Source organism: Schistocerca serialis, chromosome 3 (genome assembly GCF_023864345.2).
Source record: "Schistocerca serialis cubense isolate TAMUIC-IGC-003099 chromosome 3, iqSchSeri2.2, whole genome shotgun sequence".
Taxonomy (NCBI): Eukaryota; Metazoa; Arthropoda; class Insecta; order Orthoptera; family Acrididae; genus Schistocerca; species Schistocerca serialis.
The window spans coordinates 718,189,085-718,209,541 of record NC_064640.1 but is presented as its reverse complement, the minus strand read 5'-3'; the positions used below and the strand labels follow the sequence as shown (position 1 = coordinate 718,209,541).

At 38.5% G+C, this 20,457-nt stretch overlaps 1 protein-coding gene across 1 annotated transcript in view; it reads left to right on the top strand.

Moving 5' to 3' along the window:
* LOC126471124 (CLIP-associating protein 2-like) overlaps window positions 1-20,457 on the top strand; it is a 156,001-nt gene that overhangs the window by 77,877 nt on the left and 57,667 nt on the right. The window contains exons 14-17 of the mRNA XM_050099205.1: window positions 7,037-7,154; window positions 18,318-18,467; window positions 19,139-19,209; window positions 19,288-19,333. Coding sequence (XP_049955162.1) covers window positions 7,037-7,154; window positions 18,318-18,467; window positions 19,139-19,209; window positions 19,288-19,333 — 385 coding nt within the window. The remainder of the gene's footprint in view (window positions 1-7,036; window positions 7,155-18,317; window positions 18,468-19,138; window positions 19,210-19,287; window positions 19,334-20,457) is intronic.

Here is a 20,457-nt window from a genome sequence, read left to right as displayed (position 1 = left end):
AATTTTGATGAATACCTTGTACATTAAAGAAATGGGCTGATAGGTCTACAGTTATCTTTTTCTTTTGTCTTGCTTGTGAATGCGGAACAGTTGCAGCATTGTTCCAGCTAGGAGGAATTGTCTTCTTTTGCAAACACTCTGCAATTTTTGTTTTATATTAGTTTTTATCCAGCTTTAATAATTTCTTTTAAAGCACCGTAATCACCAGACGCCTTTGCTTTCATCATAGTTTAAATGTCTTTATGTACATTTTCATTATCAACTGTTTGTTTCTGATTAATCTAAAAACATAATAAAAATTAAAAACGTGCACTGTGTGATCAGGCTCTGAAGACCATGTGTGATCTCTCTCTATACAAAAATTTTAAAAGTCTTTGAATACTTTTCATCTTCGCTGTTACTTACTTATGATCTGTCATCTTTAACTTATGAAATGTGTCTACCAAATAATAATTCCTACTTTGTTTTCTAAATTCCTATATTGTTTGCAATTGTTCAACACAAATTATACATTGTGTGACCTCACATACTCTTGAATATAAATATTTTACCTCTTGTTTAATTCGGTATGTTTTATCATGCTTCTTTCATTATTTGCTTAAAATTCTTGGTTTCTTGTTAGTAGTTCTAATTGAAATTTTCTTTTCATTTCTGTTCTCCATATGTGTGACATCTGTTACTGATTGCGTAAATGTCTTTGCTAAATCATTGCCCCCTTTTGTCCATGACTGTATAACATTATTTTCCAAGGTGCCAAACTTGTTGCTTAACTGAATCTATTCTTAGAAAACAAAATTTCTCATAATCTACATTTCTGACCTGTTGGATTGGTCTGCTCTTTCTAGCTATATATCGAGCTAGTTTACTACCCAGCATAATACACACTGTTGTTGCCATTTGACTAACAAACTTCTGAATCAACAAGTTAAGTGTAGCTTAGTTTGTTTCTTATCTCACATAAAGCTGTGTGTGGTGCAGCACATGCCAAGAATTGCAAGGCTAGACACTTTGACATCACTGAAGCATTGCTCCACCATTTCCTCAACACTGCTCTGTTCTTTCGTAAACCTGGTTTACTGGCCATGGCACCTTGTGCAACAAATTATCCTATACTTGTTTGTAAGAAGTGGACGTGCAGTCTTGTGGAGTTAATCAAGTCTCCCACCTACGTTAGTTTAAAAGGTCAGGATGATGTGTTAGAGGTAAATAGAGGTAATTTTTGTAACATAAGAATTTCTGTAAGTAGACTTATGTTTTCATGCAAATTCTGTGAATCATGATGGTGGTTTTGTTTTGAATGTGAGGAATTCTTGATTTTTGACAGGGCAAATGATTAACATTCAATGTTTGATTTCTCAATTGATACATTTGGATACAGAATAATTCTAATGTGTGTTTAATCCTTCAGAATTTGGAATGTTAAACGGTGACTCCAGTAGGGTTATGGTTGTCAAATGTTGTGAAGAACTGTAAACAAGTATTAAAATGTTATCAGTTAGTATAATAAGTATGTATCATTAGTAACATGAGTAGTATTGAAGGCTAATATGCTGATTTTTTAATATTCAAGGCATTGTACTATTTAGTAATTTGTGAATGACGAACACACCAATAGATCTCCCTCGGCATCTCTACTCCACAAGCTGCCTTATTATATGTGGCAGAGGGTATTTCTGGTTCCACTATCATTTTTCTCCCGTCCTTGTTCCATTTGTGAGTCATGATGTGAAGAACAACTGATAATAAATCTCAGTATGAGCTCTGCTTCTGCAGTTTTCTCAACACTAATATTTCAGGAGACGTCTGTTAGAGGTAGTGATATGTTGCCGTACCCTTCTTGAAATGTACGACCCTTAATTTCATTTGTAAACCTCTCTTGTTATTGCCTCTCTTGTACTGTCTGCCACTGGAGCTTGTTGAGCATCTCTGTAATGATCCTCTGATTCCTAAGTGATCTTGTGATGTAACGTGGCACACTTCATTGGCTCTTCACTCTCTCTTCTTCTAATCCAACCTGGTAAGGACCCTAGGTTGATGAGCAATGCTCAGGAATTGTCCTTGCAAGTGTTTTATAAACCATTTCTTTCATAGATGAATTAAATTTCCTTAATGGAGAGTCCAGGTTGGAATATCGACAGTATTATGAAAATGATAGATTGCTGCTGGCCATACAGATGATGTACTGATAGGCACAACAAAAAGACTTTTACACATTCAGCTTCGGCTCAAAGCCTTCTTAAGAAAAGAAAACATAAATACACACACACACATTCAAACAAGCAGACACACCTCATGCACACATAACCTCTATCTCCAGCTGCTGCAGACAGAATGCACGTGTCACAGTGAATGAAAGCAATAATTTGGAGTGGGGCGGGGAAGGGGGAGGGATAGAAAAGCTTGTGGTGGAGGAGACAATCCACTTGGTCCCGGTTTTGAAGCAGCCATTGAAATCAAACATGTTTTGTTCAGCTGCATGTCATGCCACTGGGTTGTCCACTTTGCTCTTAGCCATAGTAGGATGGTCCCCCCCCCCCCTGTCACACACACACACACACACACACACACACACACACACATACACACACACACACATTTTACCATTGTACAGGGTGTCCATAAAGTCTGGGACCACTTTCAATTATTTATTGCACAAGTACTAAACATTGTACAGATGCCATACATATTGCATTTTGAACTGAAACTCTGAAAGTTTTTTTTAGAAACATTCTATATGCGAACCATGAGTGACCCGGCAGACGTCAATTTGGTAATTGAATTCTTGCCATATCCATCTCAGCATGACATTGTCGACCATGGCAGTCACTTCCCATATTCTCTCCCGGAGCTGTGCTACATCATGTGGTAGAGGCGGTACATACACCAGATCTTTAATGTGACCCACAGAAAAAAAAGCCGCACGAAGTGAGATCTGGTGATCAGGGAGGCGTACACAGAAAGCTCGCTCTGCACCTGAACTCACCATGTTCGTGACTAGCACTGACTATTAGCAAATTACGAAACTACGCTGTGGCGGTATACGTGAAGGAAAAGAAAAATAAAAGTTTCTCTTCAAAATGACGTGTATGACATCTGTACAATGTTTGGTTCTTATGCAGTAAATAATTGAAAGCGTTCCCGGACTTTATGTACACCCTGTATATTACCTGGTGCCAAGTGTGAAAGTAATTATATTGACGAAACTTTGAAGTGAACTTGTAAGTGATGAGTAGCAGATGATTTTCTTCATAAGAGAACATTCAGAATTTTGTAACTGCAATCACTTTACCACTTGCTTGCATATAAAAGACAAATACATAACAGTTGTCATGTGTTTATGTTACAGTTTAAGTCACCGCTGCAACATAGCAACTCACATATAATGCATCAAGTTTCATACCTAAAATGTAATATAACCCACTTTACAATGGGACTTGTTTACCGAAACACATTGTGCATATGACAAATGAAATAAATCTGGTGAATAGCGCTGCAGTGTGTGACAAGTACTGGATAAAAAATCTGAAAAGCAACGTAGAAAACACTACCTGTTTATGCAATATACTATGATTGTATGCAGTTGGTTTCTAAATTTTTAATTATGTGGCATAGCAATACACAGAAAATCATTTACTGCTATTTAATACATTTCTGGTGCGGGGGGGGGGGGGGGGGGGGGGAATGGTACCCTTATAACAAAAAATGAATATTCTATGTGTCCGTGTGTGACTTTGGTAATTCCGATGTTACATTTAAGGTTTAGTAGCAACAGTGAACAGCAGACTTGAGACAGCACTTCTATTCACCACTAAATGAGTGCAGATAAGCTGATAGTCTTTTGTGTGTGCGCACAAAAAACGCATATTCTCTAAATTAGTGTACTAAATCTGAGGTCTGCTTTGCCTTTTATTTTCAAAATTGACAAAAGTCTCAAATCTGAAATATAAATAACTTAACTGGTAAATATTTCTCACATAAAGTCCTCATGCATGGTTCATCTTCTTTCGAGAATTGGTATTTCGTGATTTTGCAGCATATCTAATGAAATATTGGCTTTTACAAAAACTTGAACATTACTTTTCCTGAAACTGTCTTTGTATTGTTTCTGTCATTAAGCACAATGTAAGCTTTCAACAATGGGTAACTGATTCTTCAAGCATAATTCATGGTGAAATAGTTCACGGGTGAACAGCCAGATGTGAATGTGCAATGGGCACAGTATTTCGACAATCAGCCACATTGCCATCGTTGGGTGTGCTGATGGTGAACTGAATGCTTAGGGACTGGTGCGGTGCTCTTCCACATCGTGTTGACACATTGCTCTAGCCACAGTTCGTGACCAGGGATGCATCCTGGTGGAATCTCTGCTGTTGCTCCACTTTCCACCAAAATCAGTTAATTGTGAGATATCTCCTTCCTCTTCTTAATCAGTGGATTCTCAGCTCTTACTAAAGACTGGTCAGCAGTTCCCATACCCAATCTCAATAATCCTTTAATGACACAGTTCCCTAAGTTAGAAGTCTGTGTAGTATGATCATAATACATTCCATACGATTCCGATAGGCAATGTTCTGCAACTGCTGACTTGTTATGCTGCTGCAGTGTGGTGTTCTATTAGTGTTCTCATCAAGCATGTTCAGCAGTATGCATCATCTTACCTATGTACACTGATCAGCCAGAACATTATGACCGCCGACCTACTGTCGATATAAACTCATCCAGGCGATAGCAGCATCACCTGGCGCAGAATGACTGATAGTCAGACACTTGCACGGTACAAATATTGTCAGTGATCGTACTGTCTATGTGTAGAATGGGAATGCACGTGATCTATCCAAGTTATATCCAGGGCAGATTGTGATGGCCTGGAGGCTTGGTACAATCATTTTGAAAACTGCACGACTTGTTGAATGTTCAAGGAATGCTGTAGTAAGTTTCTTAAACATGTGGCGAAACCAAGGTGAAAACACGTCCAGGCGTCATAGGGTTTGGCGGCCACCCTTTATTACAGATGTCAGACTTCGTAGGCTGGGCATACTGGTTGGTTAGTTTGGGGGTGGGACAGTAGTGCCACAGGGAAATGTGATAGGACCGCTCTTATTTTCTATATGCATAAATGATTTGGCAGACAAGGTGAGCATCAGTCTGCTGTTTGCTGATGACACTGTGGAGTATGGGAAGATGTCATTGTTGAGTAATTGTAGGAGGATATAAGATGATTTTGAGAAAATTTATAGTTGGTGTGATGAATGGCAGCTAGTTCCAAATGTAGGAAAATGTAAGTTAATGTAGATGAGTAAGAGAAATACTCCAGTATTGTTCAGATACAGCATTAGCACTGTGCTGCTAATGTGGTCACTTCAATTAAATATTTATCTGTAATGTTGCAAAGTGATACGAGATGGAATGCGGACATAAGGACTGCAGTAGAAGGCAATGGTCGATTATGATTTAGTAGAAGAATTTTAGAAAAGTGTGGTTCATCTGTAAAGAAGACTGCATATAGAACAGAAGTATGACCCATACTTGGCTACTACTCGAATCTTTGGGATACCCAGTAGGTCAGATTAAAGGAAGGCATCAAAGCAATTCAGACCAGGATGTTAGATTTGTTACTGGTAGGTTCGATCAGCATGTGAATATCACAGCGTGTCCCTGGTGGGAAGACTATGTTCTTTTCACAGAATACTATCAACAAAATGTAGAGAATCAGCATTTGGACCTGACTGCAGATTGATTCAACTGCCGCTGACGTACATTTCGTATAAGGACCATAAAGATCAAGTAAGAGAAATTAGGGCTCTTTCAGAGGCTTATAGATAGTCGTTTTTCCCTCACCACATTTAATAATGGAACAGCTAAGGAAATGACTAGTAGCTACTCACCGTATGGAGTAGGTATGTAGATGTACATCCATATTTGGTAACACTACAGAATGCAGATAGAACCAACAAGATAGTAGAAGCAGAACTGAAATATATGCATGCATTCCAGGAAGACTTCTGGTTGGGTAGCTGACTGAAATAGGTGAATCGATAGAAATCGAATGATGTTGACATGCAGTGATCGCTTGCTAGTCGCTAACAATAACATTATGTTTAAGGCCTCGCTAAAAATAACATTATGTTTAAGGCCAGTAACATTATGTTTAAGGCCACTATCTCTACAAAACCAAAGGCAAAAGGGTGAATTAATGATAGCTGAAATGTTGAGTGTAATTGAGTTTGAAATCAACTTATTTGTTGATGTATTTGATACGTTTAATTGTGTTGTCTTACGGCTGAACAGTAGCAACTGCAAACTGATAGGCCGTACTGGTCAACATGTTACAATATTTATCAGTTTTCAGTTACTCCCATCCTGTTCACTTAGGTACATTTTACAAAGTAGCATTTATTAGGTAGTTTGCATTTTGAGCTGGAATTTGCACAGATATTAGCATTTATCACAAATGTGAATTTTTCAGGTCCATGTTTAAAGCATATTGATGTACCAGTTAAGACATTATTTGAGCATGTGAATGTATGTTTAATTTTCTTTCTTTATTACAGACATTATTATTTAATTTGTGTAATATATCCTATGTCCACCATAACTGGTTTTTTTTTTTTTTTTTTTTTTTTTTTTTTTTTTTTTTTTTTTTTTTTTTTTTTTTTTTAAGTAAAACTAATGATAACCCAAAGGTTGGTATGAATATTACAGCGCTTTGCTATCCATTATGATTCATTAGAAATTGTCTCCCTATTACATTTTTTATGAACAGTACTTGGTGATATGAAAAGTACAGTTGAATTTTAGTAACAACAAACCAGACTTAGTATTGTTTTCAGGAATAAGAAGTACAGAGCTTTAAAAAAGGGAATGACTGAATGGGATAAATAAATTTAACTGTAATATTCTTGAAATATGTGATGTGATTTAAGAGTATTTTATACGAATGTGACTTAACACTCTGTGATGTTGCATTTTTCAGTATTTATTTAAACTATACTCGTAATAGAATTTGTTCTGAACTTGGAATTTGTATTTTCTACAGAGGGAGGTCTGGACATATTGGCAATGTGAGTGATCGCCAAGGACAGTCCCGACCAGTGATGGCCCAAAAAATATTACAACAGAGTCGGGAAGCTGAGTCTGCACTAGCTGATGCCTTGGTAAGTGTCCCATTGTTATTTTGAGTGTATTGTGTCACTATTTTTTTTCTTTTTTGTGTGTACACCTGTGTAACATAAATATATGTGCTAAGTCTGACAGTAGTTCATAGACATGCAATTCTTTCTTTAGATTACATTTATAGAAATGGAGAAGGGCCAGAACACTCAGATGACTACTTGTGATCTAAATACTATGTTTACTTGTTGGTATAAAAATTCCCTTTTTGAAACATGCTGAGTAAAAATCAAAGCATAATTTTGCACTCACTTAAAAAAGGAACTGAATATTTTTTATAAGCCTTAAGGCTACATATATTTTTTTTGGCAACACACGTAACTACGAGGAAACTGAACATAAAGTTTTCAGCATTATGAAAACTGGCATGGAATACACAGAAATAAAAGCAATTCATTCTCTTCAGTTTCACTCTTACTGTTCGTATTCTTGTAAGTCAAAAATTTACAAAAACATTATTTTTGAAATTGACATTTTGCAGATAAGGTAACTTAGTATTATTGTTTTACCAAATTTCTAGAATAACTAATGAAAATGTAGAGGTAACAACTCACCAAATAGTAGAAGCGTTAATTGTCTTTCATGCATTCTAAGAGTGTTACAGTAGAACCCTCATATATCTTAACTCATCACACACTATGACAGTTATATGTCGTTTTGCATATCTTCAGGGTGAAGGAAGGTCAAAAGTGAAAGATTGAGACATGCAGTAGTACAGAAAAATGTATATAGGAGGTGCTGGCAGATACAAAGTTTGACAGTTAGTCCTCTAAAGCAGTGAACATAGTGGTGAACCTGAGAAGTTAGAGAACATTACTAAACTGCAGAAAAGAGAGAATTTGTGTGTGTGTGTGTGTGTGTGTGTGTGTGTGTGTGTGTGTGTGTGTGTGTGTGTGTGTGTGTGTGTACCTCTAAAATAAATGTGACTGGAAAACACTCTGAGAATGTAATGTTGATGAGACTAAAATTCTATAAATAATTTGACAGGGTCCAGAAGAATAGAGGGCAGAGCGATGTAGTGAGAATGTCATGTTGATGAGACTAAACTAAATGATTTGACAGGGTCCAGGAGAATGGAGGCCAGAGAGATGTGGTGAGAGCTGTGCAGTTGAAATGGGAAATAAGAAATATAATGTTGTTCAGGTAGTTAAGGGGAAAGGAAAACCTAATTTTGAAGGGGGACTGGAATTTGACAGTAGTAAAGAGAAGAGAAGGAAAAATAGAAAGAAAGAAAGAAGAAAAAAAAGATGAATATGTACTGGGAAAAGGAATGAAAGAGTAAGGCACCTGGTAAAATTTTGGACACAGCATCATTTAAACATTCTTAACACTTGGTTTAAGAATCGTAAGGTTCAAACGTAGTATGTGTTCCAAAATCCTGCTGCAAATCAACATTAGTGGTATGGGTCTGTAATTCACTGGATTACTCATACTCTTACTCCAGTATTGGTGTGACCTTTGCAACTTTCCAGTCTGTAGGTTAGGATATTTTGGCAAGTGAGTGGTTGTATATGATTGTTAAGCATGGAGCTAATATATCAGCATACTCTAATTGGTATACAATCTGGACTGGAGGACTTTATTAAGTGATTTAGCTTTTTTTGCTACACTGATGATATCGACATCTAAGTTACTCATGTTGGCAGGAGCTCTTGATTCGAATTCTGGAAAACTTATGTTATCTTCTTTGGTAAAGGAATTTCAGAAAACTGTATTTTAACTCCATCTTACTGGCACTGTCATTGACAACATGACCTTCACTATCGTGCATTGAAGGTGTTGATAGTGTCTTGCCGCTGGTGTACCTCCAGTATGACCAGAGTCTCTCTGGATTTTCTACCACATGTCAAAACAGAGTTTTGTTGTGAAAACTATTAAAATCATCTTGCATTGAAGCTCACCCTAAATTTCAAGCTTCTGTAAAACATCACCAACCTTGGAGATTTTGCATTCTTTTAAATTTGGGATGCTTTTTTGTTGCTTGTGCGACAGTGTTCTGACCTGTTTTTTGTATTATTGGAGTTTATTTCCATCTGCTATTAATTTGTTTGGTATAAATCTCTCTGTTGCTTTGATACCATTCCTTCGAATATAAGCTACATGTGGTCTACACTTTTATAGTTAGTTCATCGGGAATGGAGGCTGTCCCTTAAGAAAGCGTCGGGCGAATTTTTTCCGCTTTTTAAATAGGTATATTTTGTGTTTATTGTTGTTAGGTTTGGGTGTTGCGGTATTCAGTCTCGCTACAACGACCTTGCATTCACTGTACCCTGAATTCATCACAATGCTCCCAATTTGTTCAGGGTTATTTGTTGCTAAGATGTCAAGTGTGTTTTCACCTCCATTCACACTTTTAGTGGGCTCCTGAACTAATTGTTTAAAATAATTTTCGAACAAACAATTTAGTACAGTTTCGGCCAATGTTTTGTATCTGCCACTGACTTCAAATATGTTATTTTGCTAACATATTGAGGCTAGACAGAAGTCACCAACAAGAATAATTGTATGAGTGGGGTACCTGTTCGAAAGAAGACTGCTTTGAACTGTTCAGCAGCTGTATCATCTGACTTTGGAGGTCAGTAAAGGAACCAATTATTAATTTATTCTAGTTGTTGAGTATAACCTCTACATATACTAACTCACAGGAACTATCTACTTCGTTGTTGTTGTTGTTGTTGTTGTTGTGGTCTTCAGTCCGGAGACTGGTTTGATGCAGCTCTCCGTGCTACTTTATCCTGTGCAAGCTTCTTCATCTCCCAGTACCTACTGCAGCCTACATCCTTCTGAATCTGCTTAGTGAATTCATCTCTTGGTCTCTCTCTATGATTTTTACCCTCCACGCTGCCCTCCATTACTAAATGGTGATCCCTTGATGCCTCAAAACATGTCCTACCAACCGATCCCTTCTTCTGGTCAAGTTGTGCCACAAACTCCTCTTCTCCCCAATTCTATTCAATACCTCCTCATTAGTTATGTGATCTAACCATATAATCTTCAGCATTCTTCTGTAGCACCACATTTCGAAAGCTTCTATTCTCTTCTTGTCCAAACTTCGTTAGACTACTTCTAACAGTAACCACCAACTGTATTTAAATGTATCCTCTCTGAACAACGTCAGGTCTTTTGTAATAATTTTGGCTCAATTTTTCTGTTGTTTACCTAGAACGAATTGTGCTTCAGTGCTTTCTAGCCCCTGGTTCTTTTGTTCTTTCCCAACACAACTACGACAATTTACTAATATAATACCTACGGTTCCTATGTCAACCCTTGTTCTGTGCCTGGCCATCACTCTTCAAAATTGAAACTTATTTTGTCTTTCCCTGAGGCCCTCTAACCTAAAAAATCACCCAGTCCAATCCACACGCGTGCACCCCCCTTCCTCCCCACTCAACACTTTCTGTGTTCAGTGGACCTCTGACCTGCCCACCATCCTGTGGCGCAACTCGAGGCTCCTCCAGTCTACATGGTTACAGAACTGTCGGAGCCTCTGATTCAGACCCTTCACTCAGCTCTGTATCAAAGGTCTATAATTGAAGGTCAACATTCAACCCTGTAGATGATGCTACAAATGGTGATCTCTGCCATCATCTTGCAAGTAAGACCGGCAGTCTGTACCATTTCTTCTAGCCACCTGAAACCAGAGAGAATCTCTTCTGATCCAAAGCAACATTTATTGTTGGTACGTACATGAGCCACCACCTACATCCTTTACTTTTTGTGGCATTCAGGACCCATGCCACCTCTTGGGTGACTCCGCCAGGTATGCACACAGAGTGCCCACTGGATTTCTTCCCATCCATGGTAGCCATGTCCCTAATGGGTGCCATTACGTGCCTAACATTAGAGCTTCCAACGGCTGTTGATCCTACCCTCTGCAACCTTGCAGGTTGAGAGGCTTCCTCTAGAACAGGGCAAGCAACTACGTGTGGCTCAGGATGTGTATCAGCTGTAGATAGTACCATGATCCTGTTTGCCAGACAAAGCAGAGAGGTATTTTGATCAGTCTCCCCTCCCATCTCAGAAAGTCTTTCATTGCCTGTCACACCTTGGGATGACCTCCCATTCAGCCACTGGTGAGGGGTCAACCTCAGTGTGGGCAATAACAGGGACATCAACAGTAGTGGACCAGTCGAGGGACACATGGAATGTGCTGGACATACTATAGATCCCCACTTTCAGCCCTCCGCAGTGACGCCCATCGGCAGCAGCCTCAAGCTGAGTGACTGAAGACAGCACCGCATTGAGCTTTGAGTGAAGGTTCACCAATTCAACTTGCATACGAATACAGCAGTCCCAGTTCATATCCACACTGGACTACATTAAATAGTCCCTATTCACACTACACTACCCAGGTATTAAAATGCTATACTGTGTATAGTAAGTACCCAAATATGCAATGTTGTTGTTGTTGTTGTGGTCTTCAGTCCTGAGACTGGTTTGATGCAGCTCTCCATGCTACTCTATCCTGTGCAAGCTTTTTCATCTCCCAGTACCTACTGCAACCTACATCCTTCTGAATCTGCTTAGTGTATTCATCTCTTGGTCTCCCTCTACGATTTTTACCCTCCACGCTGCCCTCCAATACTAAATTGGTGATCCCTTGATGCCTCAGAACATGTCCTACCAACCGATCCCTTCTTCTGGTCAAGTTGCGCCACAAACTTCTCTTCTCCCCAATACTATTCAATACTTCCTCATTAGTTATGTGATCTACCCATCTAATCTTCAGCATTCTTCTGTAGCACCACATTTCGAAAGCTTCTATTCTCTTCTTGTCCAAACTATTTATCGTCCATGTTTCACTTCCATACATGGCTACACTCCATACAAATACTTTCAGAAATGACTTCCTGACACTTAAATCAATACTGGATGTTAACAAATTTCTCTTCTTCAGAAACGCTTTCCTTGCCATTGCCAGCCTACATTTTATATCCTCTCTACTTCGACCATCATCAGTTATTTTGCTCCCCAAATAGCAAAACTCCTTTACTACTTTAAGTGCCTCATTTCCTAATCTAATTCCCTCAGCATCACCCGACTTAATTAGACTACATTCCATTATCCTTGTTTTGCTTTTGTTGATGTTCATCATATATCTTCCTTTCAAGACACTGTCCATTCCATTCAACTGCTCTTCCAAGTCCTTTGCTGTCTCTGACAGAATTACAATGTCATCGGCGAACCTCAAAGTTTTTATTTCTTCTCCATGAATTTTAATACCTACTCCGAATTTTTCTTTTGTTTCCTTTACTGCTTGCTCAATATACAGATTGAACAACATCGGGGAGAGGCTACAACCCTGTCTTACTCCCTTCCCAACCACTGCTTCCCTTTCATGTCCCTCGACTCTTATAACTGCCATCTGGTTTCTGTACAAATTGTAAATAGCCTTTCGCTCCCTGTATTTTACCCCTGCCACCTTTAGAATTTGAAAGAGAGTATTCCAGTCAACATTGTCAAAAGCTTTCTCTAAGTCTACAAATGCTAGAAACGTAGGTTTGCCTTTCCTTAATCTTTCTTCCAAGATAAGTCGTAAGGTCAGTATTGCCTCACGTGTTCCAATGTTTCTACGGAATCCAAACTGATCTTCCCCGAGGTTGGCTTCTACTAGTTTTTCCATTCGTCTGTAAAGAATTCGTGTTAGTATTTTGCAGCTGTGACTTATTAAGCTGATAGTTCGGTAATTTTCACATCTGTCAACACCTGCTTTCTTTGGGATTGGAATTATTATATTCTTCTTGAAGTCTGAGGGTATTTCGCCTGTCTCATACATCTTCCTCACCAGATGGTAGAGTTTTGTCAGGACTGGCTCTCCCACGGCCGTCAGTAGTTCCAATGGAATATTGTCTACTCCGGGGGCTTTGTTTCGACTCAGGTCTTTCAGTGCTCTGTCAAACTCTTCACGCAGTATCATATCTCCCATTTCATCTTCATCTACATCCTCTTCCATTTCCATAATATTGTCCTCAAGTACATCGCCCTTGTATAGACCCTCTATATACTCCTTCCACCTTTCTGCTTTCCCTTCTTTGCTTAGAACTGGGTTTCCATCTGAGCTCTTGATATTCATACAAGTCGTTCTCTTATCTCCAAAGGTCTCTTTAATTTTCCTGTAGGCGGTATCTATCTTACCCCTAGTGAGATAGACCTCTACATCCTTACATTTGTCCTCTAGCCATCCCTGCTTAGCCATTTTGCACTTCCTGTCGATCTCATTTTTGAGACGTTTGTATTCCTTTTTGCCCGTTTCACTTACTGCATTTTTATATTTTCTCCTTTCATCAATTAAATTCAATATTTCTTCTGTTACCCAAGGATTTCTACTAGCCCTCGTCTTTTTACCTACTTGATCCTCTGCTGCCTTCACTACTTCATCCCTCAAAGCTACCCATTCTTCTTCTACTGTATTTATTTCCCCCATTCCTGTCAATTGCTCCCTTATGCTCTCCCTGAATCTCTGTACAACCTCTGGTTCTTTTAGTTTATCCAGGTCCCATCTCCTTAAATTCCCACCTTTTTGCAGTTTCTTCAGTTTTAGTCTACAGGTCATAACCAATAGACTGTGGTCAGAGTCCACATCTGCCCCTGGAAATGTCTTACAATTTAAAACCTGGTTCCTAAATCTCTGTCTTACCATTATATAATCTATCTGATACCTTTTAGTATCTCCAGGGTTCTTCCATGTATACAACCTTCTTTCATGATTCTTAAACCAAGTGTTAGTTATGATTATGTTATGCTCTGTGCAAAATTCTACCAGGCGGCTTCCTCTTTCATTTCTGTCCCCCAATCCATATTCACCTACTATGTTTCCTTCTCTCCCTTTTCCTACACTCGAATTCCAGTCACCCATGACTATTAAATTTTCGTCTCCCTTCACAATCTGAATAATTTCTTTTATTTCATCATACATTTCTTCAATTTCTTCGTCATCTGCAGAGCTAGTTGGCATATAAACTTGTACTACTGTAGTAGGTGTGGGCTTCGTATCTATCTTGGCCACAATAATGCGTTCACTATGCTGTTTGTAGTAGCTTACCCGCATTCCTATTTTCCTATTCATTATTAAACCTACTCCTGCATTACCCCTATTTGATTTTGTGTTTATAACCCTGTAGTCACCTGACCAGAAGTCTTGTTCCTCCTGCCACCGAACTTCACTAATTCCCACTATATCTAACTTCAACCTATCCATTTCCCTTTTTAAATTTTCTAACCTACCTGCCCGATTAAGGGATCTGACATTCCACGCTCCGATCCGTAGAACGCCAGTTTTCTTTCTCCTGATAACAACATCCTCTTGAATAGTCCCCGCCCGGAGATCCGAATGGGGGACTATTTTACCTCCGGAATATTTTACCCAAGAGGACGCCATCATCATGTAATCATACAGTAAAGCTGCATGCCCTCGGGAAAAATTACGGCTGTAGTTTCCCCTTGCTTTCAGCCGTTCGCAGTACCGGCACGGCAATGCCGTTTTGGTTATTCTTACAAGGCCAGCTCAGTCAATCATCCAGACTGTTGCCCTTGCAACTACTGAAAAGGCTGCTGCCCCTCTTCAGGAACCACACGTTTGTCTGGCCTCTCAACAGATACCCCTCCGTTGTGGTTGCACCTACGGTACGGCTATCTGTATCGCTGAGGCACGCAAGCCTCCCCACCAACGGCAAGGTCCATGGTTCAAATTTAAAAATTAATCTAGTAACCACCCAGATAACTGAAAATAAATCACTCCTGTTTTAAGCTCATAAAAATAATTCATAAATGAAGGATGTACTCGTCTGTCCTGCTGCGAGAACGGAAAGACTGCCTCATTGACATCCTAATCAATACTTCAAAGAAATTCTCAATACAGTCAAAGTCAATAAATACTGTGTGTACCAAACTACTTTGGTCCTTCGCTTTAAGTATGTCATGTGCAAAATATGTTAGTTAGTTTTACATGACCAATGTTTTCAGAATGTACGCTGGTTGGCAGACGAGGTCATTCTCTTTGAAGTACCTCATTATGTTTAAGTTCAGACTGTCCTACAGCAGATGGATGTCAATGAAACTGAACAATAGTTTTGTGCATCACTTCTGCCGCTCATCTTGTCGATGTGCATGACGTGTGTTTTCTTCCAGCCACTGGGGACAGTCATCATCCCCCTTCCTGCAGATTCATGATACATTATGCTTAAAAGAGAGACTGACTCAGCCACAGAATTCTTCATATAATTTTATAAGGGGTCTATTGGGTCCTGGAACTTCATTCAATAGTTAAGAAACATTTGGAAACAAGAGTTCCACATTTATGCTTTTGGTTTACTACCCTCTATTTCAATTCCTGTATCATCCATGAGTTCCTGGACACTAACTATGGTGCTGCTTACAACCTTTACATATGACCAGAATTGCATTGGATTTTTCAAGATTCTGTAGCGATAGTCATGGAAGTTTTCCCTCGTAGCCCCGTTAACAAGGAAATGTGCGTTATTCAGCATCCGTCTGTCTGTAGCCTAACATTCTGTTTTACATCTGCTGTTCAACAAATATAGATCTACATCTACGATCATAATCTGCATGATACTGTATGATGTACTTTCCATTCCACTCGCAAATAGAGCGAGGGAAAAACGACTATCTATGTGCCAAGTAGCATATGTTTCTTTAGGTTTACATAAATTGTATACCATGAAGGATCTCCTCCATCACATGCTGTTGTACTATTTGTTGCCATGAGATGTAATATACTTCCCTCATTGAGCGGGCTTCTGTAGTACTTGTTCCAAATAATTTTCGGAGAAAGCAATTAGTATTGTTTGAAAGTTTTTCTGTCATGTCAACTCCTTACAAAATTGTAATTTTCCCAACTGATTGCTGGATGATTAAAGTCTCCTGCTATGATTACAGTATGACTGGGAAATGTATGTAATACTGAGGTGAGGGGATGGTTCTGGTGGGCAACAGAGCAACTCCTAAGCTTACACTCACCCTTGAATCTGACTCTTGCCCACGCCATCTTGAATGCAGCATCAGTTTTTATCTCAGTGAAATTTCTTGCCTACTGTGATGAATACACCACCTCAATTTACCACTAACCTATCCTTTCGATATACACTTTGATTTACCCTGAAACTCATACTGCTGTGCATTAACAGCTGATCACTAAGATTGTAATTGTCTTTTTCTGAGGGGGACATTTCTTCAGATCTTAGACTAAAACTTCAAGGCCTCCTATAGCTATCATTATCTTAAACTGGATCAGTAATCAAATTGAAATAATAATAATAATAATAATAATAATAGTAGTTAACAATAGCTTGTGTGCACCCTGCATCCAATCAGCAACTTGTGTAGCAGCCTCTGATGTGTAGCACACCCCTTATCAATTTAGGAAAACTCTACAGTTCTCAATCTGCTGGCCCAAGTGTTGGAAGTCTCAGCCTAACTTGTTGCATAACCATTGAAATCTCTGGTTCAAACCTAGCACTCAGCTAAGAATCAGATGGCAGCAATCAGTTCTGAGGGCAGCGCTGCATATTGTCATTGCAGTTCCATGAACAGGATGTGTCTTCTCACTTCTATCTGCTGGTCGCTAGAATGACCAAAGTACAACCTTGGAATTGACAAGTAATGATAGATTCAGTATTTCCTGGAAAGGAGTCAGTATCCCTGGGAGAGGATAGTGCATAAGGCACTTTGGTGAATCTTGTATGTTTCTCTCTCTGTCAAAAGCCAACCCAGAAAACCCCTTAAAGCAGCTTCCAGTCAACTGACAGCAGTTAGAACAATTTCCATATGTTTAGAAATATTAACTGGCTGAGTCTGGGCCTGTTAATAGCGTTTACTATGGGGCTGCAGTGTCTCTCTTGCAATATTTTTTTTCTGTTTAGCAAATAAATTACTTAAAATTAGGGGTGCAGCTTCACTTTTAACTTTTGGATCTGTTGCACTTCAAAAATTAGAAGTTCTGTTTAAGAACTGAAGTGTTTTCAGCCGGTATTTGATTTGTTTTATGATGATATAGAAATTGTAATCAAATTTTCTGATTCTTTCAAGCTGTTGGAACTTTCTGTCTCAAACTTCTGTTTTGTCATAATTATGCTCACTAATCGACCCATATAACAAGGTTTGAAAAAAGCAGACCTTTATGACTGCTACAGGCAGTATGTACTGTTATTGAGAGGAAAAATGAATGGAATGCAATTTGATATTTATAGTAGCAGAAAAAAAGTATAAACATATTCAAATTATGTAAGTACCTACACTCCAAGTGCTTCTGATAAAATCTGTAGAATGCACAACTGTAGCTTGCAGCTATTGATATACTATGAAATATGTTGTACACCTCACTCAAACTTCTAAAATTCCTCAAAACAGGTTCTTTAATTAAAATAGATGTAAACTGAAACTATGATTGTTCAAGTTAGGATGCTACTACCAAAGTTTATAGAATGCTTAAAGTGTGGTTTACAACCGATGAATTACATATTCTGATATAAACAGTTATAGTTAGTGTGGTTAAGGCATTAACACCATGTTCAGTTTGTACATAAAAAATGTTAGGCTCTTGATATTCGAAGCAAACTTATCTGCCACACGTGATCTCATCACAAAGAAAAACTGGAAGTGGATTTAAGTATATTGAAGAAGATAAAGTGGTGACTGTAAATTTATTTACTGCAACAACCTAATGAGGTTTTGGAAAGAATCCACATAATGAGGAAAGAGATACACCTACGTCAGACAATGTGTGTGTCTGTCATCAGGGCAACCAAACCTAAATATTTTGTGACACTCCTAAAATGAGTTGTTGTCATCTTACAGCCCTTATCTAGTCTTGTGCGATTCCTTTCTCTTTACAAAAGTAAACAAAATGTTCAGCCGACATGGTTTTGACCCTCTCAAAAGTGATGGTGTTTGCTTGGATAAAAATATCTAGGTTAATATCTTAGGAAGGTATATTGTGATTTTGAGAGGACCAGTAAACATATGTGAAGGAGAGGACTTAATGGTTTGCTGTTAAGGTTTTGGAGAACCAGTAATTTGCGTTACTTTCTCAGAACATTCATTGTAATTGTTGTTTTAATTGTTGTACATTTAAGTGTTAAAATACTTTATACGGCTATTCTTACATCAGTAACTTTCTTACTTCCAAACAGACATTCGACTCAGTTGACGGAAATGAAGTTGGCAGCCGAGTACCACTCAGCCGCAAGGCATACAGATCGTTTGATGATCATTCAGATGACAGTGAGACATCCAGTGTGTGTTCAGAGCGATCTCTTGATTGCTACAGGAGGTCTGGTGATGTAAGTTTTATATTTGTAAGTTTTATATTTTTCTGCTCGTCTTTCATAGCATTTGAAGGAAAATGTCTGTTTCAATTGTCAGCTTTAAAGAATTATTAAGAGTAACCTTTTAGTAGTACCAGTATTTACAAAATATATTCAAAATATTCTGTACTTAATTATTGTATGAGAGTTCAGTGAGAGTGGGAAAAGGGAGAACAGGATGACTAACACAGAAAAATGATCTAAAACTAGGAAGTGGAGTATCTCCATTGCTTTTCATTGTGATGATGGATAATATATGTAATGTCACAAGTGACAATAGGGATAGGTGAGAGAATAACAACAAAATTGTTTGCTGAAAATTTAATGGTTCTGGGGACCAATTAGAAGGAATTGCAGAAGCAAGTAAACCACCCATCTGCAGGAGACTGTACTTTAACTATGTAAAACGTAGAAACTTGGGCTTATAGCACTATCTATTATGATTTTTATAGTACCACTACACCCTAGAGTCAGTTGCTTCACTCTGAAAGTGGCCATTTGTCTATGGCAACTATCCTAAGTTGACTGGGGTTGCCTACACCCAAGGGTGTCAAGTTAGATCGAGTCTGCGAAATTTAAATGCATTTTATTTCAAGTATGTGCACTTTGTTTTATCATGTCTTCTCCCCTTCTTTTCTTTACAATAGATGTTCTGTTCTAATAATGAGATGGTGTGTAATTTGCAAACTCGACGTATATGTGATAGGTTACTTGAAGTGTACAAAAATCATTAATCTGTGACAGCTCTAAGCACTATGGGACTTACATTAATCTGTGATGAGTGTGCATGTTAAAGCTATGCAAATTTGACTGAAATTCTTTCATTTCATTATAATGAACAGGTTTCTTCTATTTTCTAATCAAAATCACTTGAATATTGTTCTTAAACAATAAAAACTTTGCTTATTTTGATGGTAACAGCTTTTTCACTTCTTCACGATAGGCATACCTTTCATTTTTCAGAATAAATATGCTTCTTTATGTAGTTGATAGTGACTGGGCCAAACATCTCACGAAATAAGCATCAAACGAAAAAAACTACAAAGAATGAAACTCGTCTAGCTTGAAGGGGGAAACCAGATGGCACTATGGTTGGCCCGTTAGATGGTGCTGCCATAGGTAAAACGGATATCAACTGCGTTTTTTTCAATAGGAGCCCCCATTTTTTATTACATATTCGTGTAATACGTAAAGAAATATGAATGTTTTAGTTGAACCACTTTTTTCGCTTTGTGATAGATAGCGCTGTAATAGTCACAAACCTATAAGTACGTGGTACCACGTAACATTCCGCCAATGCGGACGGCATTTGCTTCATGATACATTACCCGTGTAAAAATGGACTGTTTACCAATTGCGGAAAACGTCAATATTGTGTTGATGTATGGTTATTGTGATCAAAATGCCCAATGGGTGTGTGCTATGTATGCTGCTCGGTATCCTGGACAACATCATCGAAGTGTCCTGACTGTTCGCTGGATAGTTACGTTATTTAAGGAAACAGGAAGTGTTTAGCCACATGTGAAACATCAACCACGACCTGCAACAAATGATGATGCTCAAATAGGTGTTTTAGCTGCTGTCACGGCTAATCCATACATCAGTAGCAGACAAATTGCGCGAGAATCGGGAATCTCAAAAACATCGGTGTTGAGAATGCTACATCAACATTGATTGCACCCATACTATATTTCTATACACCAGGCATTGCATGGTGATGACTTTGAACGTCGTGTACAGTTCTTCCACTGGCCACAAGAGAAATTACGGGATGATGACAGATTTTTTGCACGCGTTCTATTTAGCGACGAAGCGTCATTCACCAACAGCGGTAATGTAAACCGGCATAATATGCACTACTGAGCAACGGAAAATCCACGATGGGTACGACAAGTGGAACATCAGCGATCTTGGCGGATTAGTGTATGGTGCGGCATTATTGGAGGAAGGATAATTGGCCCCCATT